Raw genomic sequence first — 18,202 nt, 5'->3', positions numbered from 1 at the left:
ACTTGAGAAATGAGGTTTTGACAAGGGGGTTCACATTTTCAGATTGCTGTCTTGATCACTGGTTACCTGGCAGCCCTCTCACACAACCTCTGAGGAATATTGGTGTTCATATACTGTTGGGAAAATAGATGAGCACCCACTAAGTTAACTCCCTTCCCTGCTCCAACATACTCCAGAAGGGGAATGTTTTGTTTTGATGGGTCTCCCTTACCTTGGGAAGCCTGCTATTATTACCTGTTTTGAATCTAGCTTCAATTTTTTCCCATCACTAAACTCCTCCTCTTTGTGAATAGATGTGTATCTCCTCACTTTGTTTGCATGCTTCTTGCTCTGGAAAGAACCCAGGAGAAAGAAAATAAAAAAATTTTTTTTTAACTCAATGTTATACAATAGTGCTTGGTTAATAACATTTATCTATCTAGAATATTCTCCAAAGACCTCAGATTAATTGTTAGATTTTTATTTAAAAAAAAAAAAACCCATACAATTCATTCTCATAATAATCAGTGATTGAGGGAACAGATATAATACAGTGAAAATGAGGCATACGAAAGTTGTCACCTAAGCAAAGATACTGTAAAGAGAAGGGGCTGTACACTGTGAACATGGGAGTGCCCTTTATGTTGGGCTGAATTCTAACTCAAGTAATGAGAACTATCCTATTTGCTTCTTCGTATTTCTATGTCTGTTCATAGAATGAAAAGACATCAGAATTGGAAGGGACTTTAGAGATCACTTAGTCCATTCCTGTCATTTTACAGAAGGAAGACATACAAGTGAGGGAAAAGTCACTTAGTCACTTGCTCTGGATATTACAGCTTATCAGTGGTTATGCTGGGACTTGACCCAGTTGCCTGACACCCACTGCAGAGGTTTTCCTCCTATCCCAAGCAGCCTTCTTTCCTTAAAAGGGAAAAGGGGGGAGGGGTGAGAGTATATATATCTAATTAGCTAAGTGTGGTCACGTATGAACAAAGTAGCAAAAATCATTTGGTAGTTTCCTGATTGACTTGAAAGTGGTGCTGGGATTAGAAGACTGGACCAATGAGCTAAGTCCAGAGGTGAAAGGTGGAGAAATGGGGGAAGAACCCCAAATTCAGTTTGAGAAAATGCCATTTTCATTTGGGATACTCCATGCAGAAGGAGTGGGACCACTAGGATAAGCCTGGGAAAACTTTAGTGTAGTATATAGGTTTGCAAACTGAGAGTCATCTAGCCTAGAATCAAGTGATTTATTTTTTAGATACTTCTAATGATCTATCCCTGATTTTTAATGTAGTCTCTTTTACCTTGTTAAGAAACCCTAGATACATACTTTTGTTTTCTGGAGAGTGTAATGATAGGAGTAGAAGGGAAGTAAGAAAAGTTAATATGGGAACCAGGGTACCCTGAAATAGTAGATGGAGAACAATAAACAGAATTCTTGCATGGCAGACTGAACTCAGTTAGCAAAGTTCAGGGACCAAGAAAGCCCAAAAGACATGGCGCTTTGGCTTGGGATTTAATAAAAGAGTGAAAGGCAAAAGGGCAAGGTTCCCCTGGTCTGCTCCAAGAGGAGAAACTTGCATGCCTGGGAACAAAACTTAAAGTCAGTAACGCCTGACAACCAAGACTCATGGTTGAATTACTGTGTATCTATGGATACACAGACACTAGATCTAAGAAGCTAGCAGGGAATGTCACCTTTCAAACTTGGTAAGCTAAAGAGAAGCCTGGAAATCGATTCCAGGTGTCTTTCCCGCTCTTACTTCTGAACTGTTGTGAACAGGTCTACAGAATAACTACAGTTTTCTCTCTCTCTCTTTTTTTTTTTTTTTTTGAGGAGGAAAAGAAGGTAAGGCAATTGGGGTTATGTGACTTGCCCAAAGTCACAAAGTTAGTAAGTGTCAAGTGTCTGAGGCTGGATTTGAACTCAGGTCCTCCTGACTTCAGGGCCAGTGCTCTATTCACTGTGCCACCCAGCTGCCCCTATAGTTCTCTTAAATGGTCACTGCATGATACCTGGTAATGGGCGAGTTTCTGAGATTCGGAAATGAGTACTGCATTGCACACTTTACACTGGACATCTGTAAACAAATGGTTGTTCTCTTGAATCATTCGATCCACTGTGGAGAAAAAGAAAAGTCATGTTAACTGTCTCATACCCATCCCACAAGGTCATAATATGACACAGTCCCCTTCAGAACTGATCAGTATATCCTCTACTCTATACTGACAACAGAGAAGCAGCAAAAACAGTTGCATAGCATTCTAGATTTCCTTATAAAGGCAGGCAGAATGTCAAATTGGGAAATCATTTGATTTAATTTTTACCACAATTCTGCCAAAGGAACTAAGAATTCTGTCTCTTTGGTATGCAAGAAGTAATTTTCTATTCTATCTGGGACAGGGTTGTATGGACGTCCCTGAAATCTACAAATGGTAAATCATATTTCTGTCATAGTTAAAGTTTACAGAAGGCATTCCTGACACTTAGTTGGGAAATGAGGAAGCACTGATGTGAGATAGTCTACTTTTGTCTAATGCATTAGCTGTATCGTTTGATTCTGCTTGACTGAGTTTTCTACAAGACAGAATTCCATGGTAGGGTGGGGTTTAGATGTGTTTCATGTAAAAAGCAAAAGGAATCAATAAAACTTTAAAAGAAAAAAACAGAACACCTCCCACATAGACCAAATTTGCATTTTATACGAGGAAACTGAGGTTCAGAGAAGTCAAGTGCTGTGTCCATGATCATACAACTATTAAGTGTTTTTTGTAATACTTTTATTAACACACTTGTTAAGAAGTTACAGAGCCAGGTAAGGTTAACTGGCTCTGGCCTTATCAAGGGAGATATACATACACAATATATACAGAACATAAAAGAATAACAATAATGTAGTTAAATACAAAGTATTCAGGGAGGGAGGTCACTAACAATTGGAGAAAGATCAGGAAAATCTTTTGGGAGAAGATGATGCCTGAGCCAGATTTTGAAGGGAGGGATTCTAAGAGTTGAAGGTAAAGAAGGAGGGCTTGGGAGACAGGTGGACAAAGGCGGATTTGAGGGTGTGAAGTGTCAAGAGTGAAGAACCTTATAATAGCGCCACCAACCTCCCAGTCACCCAGATTCAAGACCTCAGTCATCTGATTCCTCCCTCTTGTTCATATTCATCAGTAACCAAGTCCTGGTGATTCTACCTTCACAATAACCCCAGAATCCATTTTTTTCTTTATTCCTGCTATCTCACTTCTGGTCTAGGTTCTCTTTATCTCTATTTACTGAAAGAACATCATATACTCCTGAAGTTAAAAGAGACTTCTAAGGCCATCTAGTCCAAAATGTACATTAACAAAAAGAACCTCCACTACAACATCCAATGATATCCATAAGTGGTTATGTGATTAACTACCAAAGCAGCAGATTCCATTTTTTGAGAGTGTGATGGTTAGGAACTTTTTCCTTACATCAAGTAAGACCAAATTTGTCCTTTTGAAGTTTTCACCCATTGCTCCTAGTTCTTGCTCTCAGAACAAGCTGAGTAAATTTAATTCCTTTTCCATGTAATAACCCTCAAATTCTTGAAGACATCCTATTTCCTCTCTTTTCTTCAAGATAAATGTTCCTAGTTCCCCATCCCTACTTTAACTAATCCCCATATGATATGACTGGATGCCCTTTACCATCCTGGTTGCTTTTATATGAGTACTCTCTAGCTTACCAATGTTCTTCTTAAAATGTGGTACCTGGAATATTCTGAATGTGGTCATAGCGGGGCAGAGTACAGCAGGACTATAGCTTCCCATTTCCTGGATATCAAAACGTAATCTAAGATTGCCTTAGCTTCCTTGACTACCATAGCATATTGGAGACACAGAGGGAGCTTATAGTCCACTCTAGGTCTCCAGATCTTTTTGGACAAGCTGCTGTGTAGCCATCCCTCTCTTACCTTGTATTTATGAGACTAACTTTTTGTTACCCATGTGTAGGACTTTACATTCATCCCTACTAAATTTCAACTTGGTCTTCTAACAAGCCATAGAAATTCATAGGACTTCCCACAAGGGAAAGTAGCTGAGGTACAGCAGGGGAAAGTACTAAGCTGGAAAGCCACCTACCAGTTCTACTACCTCCTCTCCATTTCTGCCATTGACTAGTTTTGTGACCTTGACAGTTTGTGACAATTCATTTCACTTAACCTTATTTTCCTCCCTGACAATGAGAATAACTGCATTGCCTATTTCAAGGGGTTTGTTGTGAGCACAGGATCAGGGAGTAGACTTGTGTGTATAAAGTATGAAGTCTTGTAGAAATGACAGCTATTATTATTAATGTACATCAAAGCAAATTTCCACATAAGATATCTTACTTTTATCCTTTTCCAGTTTATCCTATTAACTGTTACCAGAGCCATTTTTCAAAAACAGTTCTTCCCATTCAAAAGTCAATGTTTTTCCTCTACAGAAGGATCAAGACCAAAATAGTCTCAGTCTGTTATTTAAGAACTTCATGATCTGTCTGTAATTTATCTCTAGAGTTTTATCTCACACTGCCTCCCAGCCCCCCAAACCACACTGCAGCCAAACTGAACTATTGTTTTTTTCCTGTATAAATCCCATACCTTCTTACCTTGTCACCTTTGTTTCATCAAGCTAGAATGCACTCCCTTTTATCTCTGCAAACATGGAAGTGAACTGCAAACTTTAAAGTACTGCACTATGTACTGTAACCATTCATTTCCCTTGCTAAGTTTTGTTAAATTCCTATCCATACTTCAAGGCCCAGATTATAAATCTGCTCCAAGAAACTTGCCCCATTCCCCAGTCTGCAAGCCATAAGCGAGAACTCAGAAAGCAGTTAGTTAGAACCCCTTTATGACCCTTATGTAACCTGTCTTACATAATCACTGGTCTATCTTATTAACCTTTCTATACTGAACTCTCATAACTTGGTATTAGAGGGGGCACAGCTTGGAAAACAGAAAAGTAGAAGGGTGCAGACAAGGGTGTCAACATGCACATCCAAGGCACTGACACAAGGAAGATATGAGAGAATAGAGGAAGGGAAGAAGGTTTAGATTTCCAGAAAACAGAGTAGAAGAGAGGGATGACATATTAGCCCTAGGAATAGGGAAAGGGGCAGTACTGCTGGATGTAAGACTGATCCAGTGATTAGAGGGGGTAAGAGTAGGACATGTAGAGGAAGCTTATAATGTCCAGGTGCCCAGCAGGTTGGGTAAAGGTTGGAGTTGGTCTCAGCAGGGTAAGCTGTGAGGAAAAAAATGATAGTTGTAGGAGTGGGGACCCTTAGAAGACAATTATGCCAGGGAGAGAAAACAGAAGAGCCTGAAAGCTCTTATGCAATGCTTAGGAGATGGAGTAGGGGCTGTGCCCAGGTGAGGCAGGATGTGAGGTTTCAGTGGAGAATAAGGTGTATGAGCAGGGGTGGGGAAGCGGTATGATGTTCAGATGAGGCTGGATAAGTCCAAGAAGTAAGATTAGGAGAGAGGGGAAGATACCTAGGAGGCTGGAGGGAGGCAACCCCCTCCCCTTCAGGATCAGTGAGATCAGGGTTTGATATCCAGGTGTATCTGTTGACAGTAAAGTCTGGGAACAGGAGAAGGTGGCCATGGAGGTGAAGTCTGGACAGTAGGGAGAGTTCAATATCCAGGTGTAGCTAATGGTGAATGAAAAAAAAGCAAGGTTTGGGAAACAGGGAAAGATGTCCACGAGAGGCTGGGGGCAGTACTGGGCAGTAAGAGGGCAAGGAGAATGTCCAGGTGAATCTAGGGATCAATCAGGGCAGTTAGGATGGGTGGGGTCAGGAGAGAAGCAATCCAGGTGAGGTTGGATGTGAGGCTCAGTGGGGACGTTGGGTGTACCGGCCAGGCGTGGGCTCAAGGGGAGTGGGGGAGGGTGTGCACGCGCACGCACCAGTATGATGCACAGGTGAAGCTGGGGGCCAGTTGGGATAGTTAGAATGGGGGGTGGGGCGGGGATAAACCACAGAAGGGAGGCTGGGCTTGAAGTTCAGTGGTCCCGCGCGCTTCGCCCCCTCCCTGCGAGGATGAAGTCCAGGTGAGGCTTGGGGCCAATCTAGGCAGTTAGGATGGGGGGGCGGGGAGAACCCATGCAGGTGAGGCTGGACTTGAGACTCAGTAACCCCTTACCCCCCCAACCCCACGCGCGGGATATGAGGTCCAGGTGAGGTTGGGGGGGGGGGGCAGTCAGGTCAGTTAGGAAGGGGCGGCAGGGGAATGAGAGGGAGGGTGGAGTATGCGGGGGTTTGATGTCCAGGTGAGGCTGGGGCAGTCCAGGACGTAAGGCTAGGGGAGAGGGGTCCAGGTGAGGCCACGGTCAGAGTCCCAGGAAGGGCCAAGCTCAGTGGGATCAGGACTCGATAGCCAGGTGCTGTTAAGGGCCGGTCAAGATAGTAAGGCTTGGGTCCAGGGGAGGCGGGAGATGGGGCTCGGAGGGGATGGAGGGTGTCCAAGGGAGGCTTCCCTCTACTGCAGGGGGCGGAATGAATGGGCCCCGGGGGACACAGTGAACAAAGCGTCTCCGCTGGCTTCAAGCCAACCCCGAGACTCACCCGCCTCCTTCCCCACGGGCCCCGCCGTGTCACCGTTGCTGCCAGACACGTCCGCCATCTTCCCCGAAGACCCCGCTGAGCGCAGCCTGAACCGGCTTCAGCCCCCGTCCCGAGCCCCAAATCCCAGCTCCGGCCGCGGATCTCGCGAGAACAACGGCCGTGGTCTTTTTTTTTTTTTTTTTTTTTCCTCCCCTTCTCCCCGCCACTACGGCGGCTGCAACCGCGAGATTTCAGGTGGGCGCCAAAGGCTCATCTCGCGAGATGCGCGGGCGACAGGGCGTGCGGGCCCCTGGCGGATGGAACACCTGCGTCTTTCGAAGGGTTCAGTGGGCCTTATGAGGCGGGGAGCTCTCTGGGCACGGGAGTCAGAGAATCATACACTCTTAAGAGCCAGGGAGGCCAGCAGGAACCTTTCGGTTCAACCGCCATGATAAGAGTTGGGAAGATTAAGCCTAGAGAGAAGGGGGGAAACTTGACTCAAGTCCCACCCAAAAGTAACCCATGGAAAAGCTCCGGGCCGTGGGTGGCCTCGGGCCTACCTCCCACCTCCCCTCAATTAAAAAAAATTGGGAAGCGATTGCTACGGCAAGGGCCCCGGAGGGCACTAGTGTACAAAGATGGAAAACAGGCCCTCAAACACATTCCCTTTGGGAAGATGACCTCCGTCCTCAGATACAATTGAAGGTGGGGTGTTATGCAGGTAAGAGAAAGTTCTTTAGGAAACATGATTGGGTAGATAAGCTGACAGGGTTTGCCATCTATACCCGACTGAAAATGAAATCTCCTTCTGTTGTTACTGCTGCTCTTGGTAAGTTGGGAGAACTCCCATCCCTTGAAACGGGTTGGAGCTCACCAGGGGGGCGTGTTAACTCACTGTCCAGCCTTGAAATTGCCCTAATAAGATTATTCTACGAGCGTGGCATGAACTAGATCAACACATGGGTGAAGAATTTCTTTTGGAAAACAAAAACAAAATAATCAGCTTTTCGAGTTTCCAGTCTCTCCTCCTCCCCATCAGTTTCTATAGTCTCCATTGGGAACCATGGCAATAACCAAAGGTTATAAATGACTTTACTGTAGTAAGTGACCTGGACACTGAACAGATCTGAAGCTGCTACTTCACCAAGGATAACCTATGGTTTGGAGACATCTGAGATACTGTCTGCCCAGATATTGCAACTTTATAATAGGAGCACTTTCCCCCCCAACTTCAGTGCCATGTTAACTTTTAAATACCGTGTGAAAATTCGGTAGCTTTTCAAAGGCAAATGGGGAGTGTTATTGTATACTCCTATGCTTGTGCTGATGGTTTTTCTTTTTTAATTAATTTTTTTTTCAAGCAACAAAATTACACTTGTCCCTGTCCCCTCTTCTTTCCTCCACAAAGAACAAAAGAAAGAAAAACAAAACACTTGTTACAGGCATGTATTGTCAAGCAAAACAAATTCTTACACTGGCCATCTCCAAAAAGAAAAAATGAAATCTTTTTTTCATATAAATTTGTTTTCAGTTTTCAACATTCACTTCCACAATATTTTGAATTTCAAATTTTCTCCCCATCTTTCCCTTACCACCACCTCAAGACAGCATGTATTTTGATTGCCCTTTCCTCCAATCTGCCCTCCCTTCTACCCGCTCCGCCCCCTTCCCTTCTGTTTTTCTGTGGGGTAAGGTAGATTTCTATATCCCATTGCTTATGTATCTTATTTCCTAGTTGCATGTAAAAAACAGCCTCTAACATCTTTAAAGCTTTGAATTCCATATTCTCTCCCTTCCCCCCTCCCCACCCACCTTCATTGAGAAAGCAAGCAGTTTGATAAAGGTTATACTTGTGTGGTCGTCTGAAACACCACCATTACAGTGATGTTGTGAAAGACTAACTATATTTCCCTCTATCCGTCTGCCCTCCATTTATTCAATTCTCTTTTTTGACCTGTCCCTCTACCAAAGTGTTTGCTTCTGATTACCCCTTCCCCCAATATGCTGTACCTTCTATTATCTTCCCTCTTTCATCCCCTTCCCAACTCTGCTTTCCTGTAGAGTAAGATAAACTTCCATACCCAATTGAGTGTGTATGTTGCTTCCTGAAGCCAAATCCACTGAAGGGAAGACTCGCTCAGTCTCTCTCATCTTCCCCTTCCCCTCCATTGTAAAAGCTTTTTCTTGCCTTTTTTATGTGAGATGATTTACTACATTCTACCTTTCCCTTTCTCTTTCTCCTAGTATGTTCCTCTCAACCTTTAATTTTCTTTTTTAGATATCATCCCTTCATATTTAGCTCACCCTGTGGCCCTCTGTCTCTCTTTCTCTGTCTCTCTGTCTCTGTTTCTCTGTCTCCTTTTATATATATATTTGTATATATAAATTTTATATATATATGTACACATATATGTATATACACGTATGTATACATATATGTATACATTCCCTCTAACTATCCTAATACTGAGAAAGGTCTCATGAGTTACATATATCATCTCTCCATTTAGGAATGTAAACAGTTCAGCTTTAATAAATCCCTTATGGTTTCTCTATTCTCTTTACCTTTTCATGCTTCTCTTGATTCTTGTACTTGAAAGTCAAATTTTCTATTCAGCTCTGGTCTTTTCAACAAGAATGCTTGGAAGTCCTCTATTTCATTGAATATCCATTTTTTTGCCCTGAAGTATTATACTCAGTTTTGCTGGGTAGGTCATTCTTAGTTTTAATCCTAGCTCTTTTGATGTCTGGAATATCATAGTCCAAGCCCTCCAGTCCCTTAGAGTAGAAGCTGCTAAGTTCTGTGTTATCCTGATTGTGTTTCCATAATACTTGAATTGTTTCTTTCTGGCTGCTTGCAATATTTTCTCCCCGACCTGGGAACTCTGAAATTTGACTACAATATTCCTAGGAGTTTTCCTTTTGGGATTTCTTTCCAGAGGTGCTAGGTAGATTCTTTCCATTTCTATTTGACCCTCTGGTTGTAGAATATCAGGGCAGTTTTCCTTGATAATTTCTTGAAAGATGATGTCGAGCTTCTTTTTATGATCATGACTTTCAGGTAATCCAATAATTTTTAAATTATCTCTCCTGGATCCATTTTCTAGGTCAGTTTTTCCAATGAGATACTTCATGTTGTCTTCTATTTTTTCATTCTTTTGGTTTGTTTTATAATTTCTTGATTTCTCACATTGTCATTAGCTTCCATTTGCTCCATTCTAATTTTTAAAGAATTATTTTCTTCAGTGAACTTTTGGATCTCTTTTTCCATTTGACTCATTCTGCTTTTTAAGGAATTCTTCTCCTCATTGGCTTTTTGGATCTCTTTTGCCATTTAGGTTAGTCTAATTTTAAAGGCCTTGTATTCTTCATCATTTTTGTGTATTTCCTTTAGCAAGCTGTTGACTTGTTTTTTATGCTTTTCTTGCATCACTCTCATTTGTCTTCCCAATTTTTCCTCTGCTTCTCTTACTTGATTTTCAAAATCCTTTTTGAGTTCTTGCATGGCCTGAGGCAAATTCATATTTTTCTTAGAGGCTTTGGATGCAGGAGCTTTGACTTTGTTGTCTTCTTCTGGCTGTATATTTTGATCTTCATCATCACCAATAATGTAAGAAATCTCTCTTTACCCAGAAAGTAAGAACCTATAATCTGTAGAAACCTATAGTTTTTTTCCCTGTTTGCTCATTTTCCCAGCCAGTTACTCAACTTTTGAGCTTTGTTAAGTGGAGTACTCCAGAAGCAGCTTTCACTTCTTAAGTGGCTACTGCCACTCTGGGGCTGGGGCCAGACTCCACTCCCTTCTCAGGCAGGTGAGAGACCCTTCCCACTGACCTTTGAAGCTGTATTTAGCATTTGCGTGTTGAAAAGTTTGGAATCTACAGCAGCTGCCAGTGATTCAGTCCCCTAAGGCCTGCTCTCATTCAGTTCATGTCATGCCAAACTGTGCTCTGCTCCCAGCCTGGTGCAATAAACCCTTCCCATTGACCTTCCAGATTGTCTTAGAGTGGAAATTTGTTTCAATCTGTCATTTTGTGGCTTCTGCTGCTCTAGAATTTGTTTAGAGTCATTTTCTACAGGTTTTTTTGAGAGGTTTGGGTGGAGAGCTGTAGTAGGTCCCTGCTTCTGCCCCTCCATCTTGGTTCCATTCCTCGAGAAAAAATAAAGTCTTAATTTGCACAGTGAGTCTATCACTTCTCCGTGAGGTGGTGGGTAGCATTTTTAATCGTGAGTCATCTGGAATTTTAGTTGATTACTGTCCTAATTATAGTTCCTAAGTCTTTCAGAATTGTTTGTCTTTACAAAATTGTTATTCTTTAAATTGTTCTCCTAGTCCTGCTCATTTCACTTGGCATCAGTTCATATGTCTTTCCAGGTTTCTCTGAAACCATTCCCTTCATAATTTCTTACAGTATTTTCCAACTGATAGTCACCTCCTCAGTTTCCAGTTTCTTTTCATTGAAAAAAGCTGCTATAAATATTTTTGTACATACTTAAAAGAGTTTGTTTCATTTAGGATTAAATCTTTACTTAATTTTTCCTTTTTTCCTTCCTCTCATTTCTCCTCCTTCCCTTGTTTCCCTGTTGAATGAAATATATTTCTAGACCCAGTTGTGTATATTCATTCTTCTCTCCTTTGACTAGTTCAGATAAGAGTAATATTTTAGTTTTACCTGCTCTTCTACCCTCTTCCTTCGTTTGTATAGATTTTGTGCCCAGGCTGTGTTTTTCCTTGAAGCTTTGCTTGTAGATGTTATGGAGTTGTTCTTTTCTCCTGGATTTGTATTTTAAGAGTATCTAATAATTCTTTGTGGTGGGATTCTTTTTTTGTTCATTCTTCCGACTTTGAACTTTATGTTAGGACTGAGTCCTGTATGATTGGGAAAGACTATCTAGACTGGTTCTGCTGGTCCCCAATTCTTGGGGTATTGATATGTTACTTAAAGACTTCCAAGGACAGTTCAAGATGGGGACTTGCAAGATTTCAGTGTTTCTAAAGTGGTCTGATTCAGGGCAAAGTCTGATCATTGCCCTCCTGCTCTGAATTCTACAAGTTTTTGATCTTGCAACTTCACCCTTGTTTGGGTTAGAGTAACATGTGTATCAGCTTATCTTTGGTTAGAAGTTCCTGTAGTCAGTTTCTGGACTTGACCACTATCAATCAGATAGAAAGCTCTGCTAGTTGAGAATAATGAAACTGCCTATGCTTCTTTGATTTGAAATTCCTGGCCTGGTTATTCTTTTCAGGTTTCAGACTATGCTGAAAGCTAGAACTGAGACCCCACTCATCCCCTTGGGTCAGGGCTACTTACTGGAAATTCTTAACTGTATACTAGTCTCTTCTCAAAATGCTTTATCTCCTAGTTAGTACAAGTCACTGCATTTCTCTAACCAAGTAATGAAGGCATAGCAAGTACAAGCAGACTTAAGCTCATTAAACCACTGGCCAGAAAAAAATACTTTGGTTCTTCAGAAGGATTTCTTTTTTCTAACCTAATATTGCTCTCAAATAACAGTTTGGATTATTTTTGCAGCTGCAGTCTAATAGCTACATGACAAAAGACTTCACAAGAACCAAACAATGTAACAATGGACATGTCTTAGGGGATTCCCTTCATTCTGCATATCTGGCAGAAATTATACTATTAAAATAATAAGTAGAATGAACCTATAGTTTGAATTGGTTCTTAAACATTCATTTTTTTTTTTTTTTAACAAAAATTGTTTACTTGATTCTACCAAGAAAATACAAAACATAAGACTGTAAGTAACTACTAGTTGTGTTTAGGCTGGGACAATGCAGTAATCCTCAAGGCCACAGCACACACTACTCACTGCTGCTTGCACTTGGCTGGGTTTGGATATTTCTTTGGATCATATATTCTGGATTATTTTCCTCATCAGCTTCTTCTTCCCCTTCCCTCATCATCAGTCTCTTCACCTTCTTCATAATCATCATCATCTTCAGTAACTTCTCCTGTGAAGTATAATGCTGATGTTGGGACTATATGCTCACATAAAAAGTGACCAGTTTTGAAGTCTGCTGCCAGGACAGCTTCTGCATCATCATCCAAATCTCAACTTTGAGGAACTTCAGGAGGAGAAAAAAAATTGAAGAAAGAATCATTGGAAAATGTGTTTGTCATAATCCAAACAGTCTCATGTCTCTTGTGTTTCCATTTTTTCTTAATAGTTTTCAAAGTGACTTTTTTTTCCTTTTTTTCCAATCTACCTGACCCCTGTGCAACTCATAATTGCTGGTCCATCAAAGGAGAAGGGATCAGAATCATAAGGCTCTGACTGCATGTGTTGTGTCTTTGTCAACACCTCATTTGTGAAATATTCATTGGGTTCAAATTGAAATTCTAATATAAAACTCACAGTTTGGCCAGAATCTGAGAACTTCACTTTAATATCTTTCAAGTGCTTCAGAATAGGTTCATCATGTTCCTGAATCATATCACTGAACAGGTGAACATTTTTAAACACAGTCAGCCAAAATTCAGGAATTCCTTTAGGGTCTTTTTTCTTTATCTTTTTTCTCTTCTTCAAGCTTAGCCTTTTCTTTCATTTCCTCTGAAATCTCTTCATCTGGTTTCCATTCACATTCTTCCTCTATAGGTTCATAAATTGCATTGATGAGTTCACTTCTCTTATCAAAAAATGGCTGGTAAAGAACAGCATACTTTCAAGAACATGAACTTCTTCATAGAACTTGGCTTCTATCTGTGCATATTTCACCTGAAGGTTTTAAAGGGCATTCACATGCTGCTTAACTACTTCTGGCAAGCTTTCAATGTATCCATTTGATGTTCCCACTAAACCATCCATTCTTTCTTGAAGAACTGCAAGAATCTGAGGATTTTGCATTATCTGAACAGTCAACTGACGAACTTTGCTGTTTGCATCTTCACCAGTTTCTTCTTCCATTTCTTCAACATCTTCCATATCTTATGGGTCAAATTCAGTTTCTTTGTTGTCAACGTCAGCCATGTTGTAAGACTGAATATACAAGATCTGCAGCTGCTACAGGGACCAAGTGACTGGAGCTGCATAGGCTGTGACTCATGGTGGCAGCAGCAGCAACAGCCAAGGCAGTAAGAGATGAGGGAGGTGAAAGACTACCTGGAATCTCTTTCCCTGTTCCAATCTGCCCTCCTCTGAGCTGTGAACCTGATCTTCCTTAAGCATGGTTAATCATGTCATTCCCCCTATAAAGTTGACTCTAGTGGCTCCCTATTACTTCCAGGATCAAATATAAAATCCTTTATCTTTTTAAGTCCTTCATAATCTGACCTCTTTTCTTTTTTTCTAGTCATGTCATACCTTATTCGTTGACATTGGCTATCTTGCTGTTCCTCACAAAATGCTCTATTTCCCCAGTATGGGCATTTTCACTGGATATCCCCTATGCCCTTGTACTCTCTTCTTCATCTCTGCCTCGTGGCTTCCTTCAAGTCTTAGCTAAAGTTTTACCTCCAAGAAGAAGCTTTTTTTGAGTCCTTAACTTTAGTGCTTTCCCTCTAAGACTAGGTCTACTTTATTTTGCATATATGTTATTTGTATCTGCTCAGTTGTTTTTCAGTTGTGTCTGATTCTGTGACTCGATTTTCTTAGTAAAGATACTAGAGTGGTTTGCCACTTCCCTCTTCAGCTTATTTTACAGATGAGGAAACTGGGGGAAACAGGATTAAATGACCTGCCTAGGGTTACACAGCTAGTAAAGTGTCTGAACTTGAGAAGATGAGTCTTGCAGACTCCAGCCCTGGCACTCTATCCACCGCCTCCCTCATTAGACAGAGAGTGAGTATTGTCTTTATTTGTATCTTTAGCATGTAGCAATGTACGTGACACATTGTAGGAACTTAATAAATGTTTCTTGACTTTACATCACACTCTTTAGTTGTATCCAGAGAGGCAGTCCTTGAGGGAAGATAGAGCTTCAAGGAATGCTACTTCTATTACTATGAGAGGCAACAACAAATTCAAAGAAGAATGAGCCCAGGCAACTGAGTCAGCTGCTTATGCCTCTGTGGTGTAAAATGCCCTTTTGTATAGGTCCAGGTGGTCACAGAATATGGTTGGCATTGTGTTGATCAGGGTTCTTAAGTCTTTTAAAGTTATCTTTACAGTGTTGTGAGTTTATACATTGTTCAGCTCTTTTCACTTTCACTTTAAAAAAAGGGTATCATCATTTCTTAAAGCACAGTAGCATTTCATCACATTCACATACCATAACTTGTTTAGCCATTCCCTAAACAAGGGATATTCCTTTAGTTTCCACTTCTTTACCACCACAAAAAAAGAGCTGCTATAAATATTTTTATGCATATGGTTTCTTTCCCTCTTCGATCTTTTTTGGACATAGGCCTAGTAGTGGTCATCTTATGACTTTTAGGGTGTACTTCCAAATTAAAGGAATAACATCTTAAGAACTTTGCATGTTGGAGGCTATTATAAGAGGCCAGGCAGAGGTGTTAAGGGCAGAAACATCTGAGTGGAGAGGAAGTAGGTATTCCAGAGGTCTTTTAGAGATAGAATTTAAAGGACTTGGTAATCGTCTTGTATTCCCTGTGTGTAGAACTATATTGACTACCCTATGAACCTCTGGAGACATGAACTATCTTATTCAGCTCTGTGTACCATTCTCTCAACTTCCCTGACCCTTGCCAAGTACCAGCATGCTCCATAGAAACCGGGTTTGGCAAATGCTTGAATTGAACTGAATTTTCCAGAGTTTCTCCTTAATGGATTCAGGTATTAATGAATTATAGGCAACAAGAAGCTCTCAGCTTCTAGGGCACAAATCTTTCATTTAAGAAATATTTTTTACCTATTCTGAAGAAGATGTATTTTTCCTTTGTGAATATACCAAGTTTTAGGTTGCTGCTCTTATATTTTAGTAGGGGCATGATATAAGTGAAGCCAGCTTTTACACAACAAATATATTGGAGTTGTTGCACAGAGCACAAAGTGAGGTCAGGGATGTGGAGTTGGAATGTCATTATGGACTGAGAATCTGGAAAGACCTCCTAAAGGAGGTGGCATTTAAAGAGTAGGTAGTCAGCAGATTAGAGGAAGTTGGATGGCTCAATGGATAAAGTGCTGGTCTTCGAGTCAGGAAGACCTGAGTTCAATTGTGACTTCAGACATTCATTAGCTGTGTGACCCTGCGCAAGTCACTTAACCTCTGTTTGCTTAACCCACTGGAAAAAGAAATGGCAAATCACTCCAGTGTCTTTGCCAAGAAAACCCCATGTGTGTGTTGCAAAAAGTGATTGAACAAGTTAGCAATGAGGAAGACATTCCAGGTTTAGGGAACAGTGTGAGCAAAGGCTAAGTGAGAAAAGTACAGGATATATTCAAATCAGAGAACAGTTCAGGGGAGTATAGATTATATATAGGGGAACAAATCTGGGATAAAGCTTGAAAGATGGGGTAGTATTAGATTATGGAGGATTATCGATGTTAGATGGGAATTTGAATTTTATTTAGTAGTTAAGAGGGAACCACTGAAAATTTCTGAGCAGAACAATGTTGTGTTTTGTCCTTTGTTTTCAAAGATGATCATGACATCAGGGAAATGATGACATGACTTGCAGTAGACTTTGATTTGAGTGAGGGAGGGCTGTGCAGGATCACCAGCCTCACTTTCTCCTCCTGAGCTATCTGGATCCAGTGACCAGATATTAATCAGGATGACTTGGAGATAGCCCAGGATGCAGTGGGGAGACTCTAACCCTTTTAGGCTAAGGCCTTTTCAGGTACACACTGAAAATGAGGTAATGCCTATCCAGTGAATAGACCTCACCTCTTGAAGAAGTGGGTTAACTGTTGATCCCTTTAATTAAAAAGAAAACAAAATAAAAAAAATCAAGCTGGAAGGGAGAGATCCTGAGGGTTGCTGTTCCAAAGGGAAACGGTTACCATTGACATTCACTCTAAATTCACTCAAAGCCAGGAAGACCCAAAATACAGCCATTAAGTAGAGCTTGGCCAGGGACCCATTGTGGTTGAATGTATGAGCTTCAGAGTGAACTGGGGGAAGGAAGAAGGAAGAAGAGTGTTAAATTTGTGCCTAAGGAAGATTAATTTGGTTAGAATATAAAGGACAGATTGGAACCTTGCAAGACTTGTACTGACTAGGTCCACTCAGACCCTTATTTTGACCTAGGAAAAAAAGCCAATCAGGATAAATTATTTCTGAAAGCAAATGGATATGCAAGTCTGAATTCTTTTAAAGAATTCTATTAAGGATCTTTTCTACAGAAGACCTCTTCTGATGCCTCATTGTGATGTGAAGGTTACCTTAGATTCCTGAAAGCTATCCCACTGGATTGCAAATATTGCTAGATAGTACCTTGTGTGAAGGGGTTTCTGCGTCCTGAGGCCCAATGAGCCTACTAGTTAAGGGTAGTGATGCTTATCATCAGAAGTGATTAATTTTTTGGCCTAGAGACTCTTGAAACATAAAGATTCAAAATAGTCTTTGGTCCTATGCTTCTTCCTTCTGTTTCCATAGTGATGGTGATAAAGAAGTAGAAAAAGATGTAGAGTTGTTGAGAATTCTTAGTCTACAAAATCAGTTTAACTGTTAATGTTCTAAGTGAAAAAAATGAATGAATGAAAAAAAATTTGGGCAATTTACCATGTGCAAACTCCTATACTAACTTCCGGAGATAACAAACAGTAAGATAGTCCCTACTTGTAAGGTGCTTATATTCTAATAGGAGATAGTATCTAAAGGAAATTTCATCTGCAAGTCAGATTGTCTTTATGGCCTATGCTCCTTAGGGTGCAGTGGTAAAGCAGATAATGCTTTTTTCTTTAATGGTATTTCTAAGCTATATATATTTCTCATGTTGAACTATTTGTCTGTAAAAGACTTTGGGAGCAAGAATTTTCTTTTTGGGGCTTTAGTACCAGTGGTTATGAAGGAGGAAAGAGCTGAGGGGAAGGTAGTGGCAGTGATGTGATTGTTTGGCATCTGTTGCCTCCTGTCACTTCCTCTGGATGCCTTGCTACTTTAACTAGGTTAGCATGTGTTGACCTGAAAACTTGTTAAGAAAAGGCAACAGGCTAAATGCATACATTTTATGATTTAATTAATTAATCAATTCCCCATAAAGAAAACAGTTACATAGCGCTATGGAGCCAGGATCAGAACTGGCTGCCTTAAGTACAGAAATTGACTGTCTTAAGTACATTTTGCCATGAGGAAGGAGCTCTCTTAAACACATTGTAAACAAAGTGGCGTCAGTTGGGTTTTATGATCCCAAGCTATGGGCATCTTCATTCTGTAGCATATCTCTGTGATTTAAGATAAGGAAAAGGTCCCATCACCCAGATAACAGACATCCTGTCCTAAACAGGCCTTTGAATTTGTTATCTTAACAGAGTTTGACAAAAGCTGAAGTTACAACCCAAGGTATCTGTGTTTTTCCTCTAAACAAAGGAGACTATTAGGTCCAGACTCTTCTTAATTCAAACTTTGGCCCTTATTAAAGTCTAAAGTTTATATTAAATATTAACACATGTAAATATGTGGACTTTGTCCTATGATCAACAGGTTGACAGTGTAAATGAGGAGCTGGACCATATTAAAAGAGTTAGAGGTAAGGTCTCCAGTATGTTGGATGGAGCGTTTAT

At 40.8% G+C, this 18,202-nt stretch overlaps 2 protein-coding genes and 1 pseudogene across 6 annotated transcripts in view; 1 reads left to right on the top strand and 2 right to left on the bottom strand.

Annotated features, from left to right (window-relative positions):
* ZNF346 (zinc finger protein 346) overlaps positions 1-6,774 on the bottom strand; it is a 30,201-nt gene extending 23,427 nt beyond the window's left edge. Inside the window, exons 1-4 of one of the 2 annotated variants that reach the window (XM_072631117.1) lie at positions 6,575-6,716; positions 5,502-5,659; positions 2,002-2,105; positions 235-330 (exon numbers count right to left, since the gene is read on the bottom strand). In XM_072631117.1, the coding sequence (XP_072487218.1) occupies positions 235-330; positions 2,002-2,105; positions 5,502-5,613 (312 nt within the window). In that variant the 5' untranslated portion in view covers positions 5,614-5,659; positions 6,575-6,716. Of the gene's footprint in view, positions 1-234; positions 331-2,001; positions 2,106-5,501; positions 5,660-6,574 lie in introns of both variants that reach the window. The other variant, XM_072631118.1, reaches the window with a different exon arrangement.
* Positions 6,033-18,202, top strand: part of UIMC1 (ubiquitin interaction motif containing 1) — a 133,214-nt gene continuing 121,044 nt past the window's right edge. Inside the window, exon 1 of one of the 4 annotated variants that reach the window (XM_072631114.1) lies at positions 6,033-6,060. In XM_072631114.1, the coding sequence (XP_072487215.1) occupies positions 6,050-6,060 (11 nt within the window). In that variant the 5' untranslated portion in view covers positions 6,033-6,049. Of the gene's footprint in view, positions 6,061-7,128; positions 7,275-18,202 lie in introns of those variants that run through there. The other 3 variants (XM_072631112.1, XM_072631108.1, XM_072631111.1) reach the window with 3 other exon arrangements.
* LOC140518748 (nucleosome assembly protein 1-like 1 pseudogene) lies at positions 12,331-13,546 on the bottom strand (annotated as a pseudogene).

The sequence above is a fragment of the Notamacropus eugenii genome, chromosome 1 (assembly GCF_028372415.1).
Source record: "Notamacropus eugenii isolate mMacEug1 chromosome 1, mMacEug1.pri_v2, whole genome shotgun sequence".
Classification (NCBI taxonomy): domain Eukaryota; kingdom Metazoa; phylum Chordata; class Mammalia; order Diprotodontia; family Macropodidae; genus Notamacropus; species Notamacropus eugenii.
This window is presented reverse-complemented; position numbering and strand designations above follow the sequence as displayed.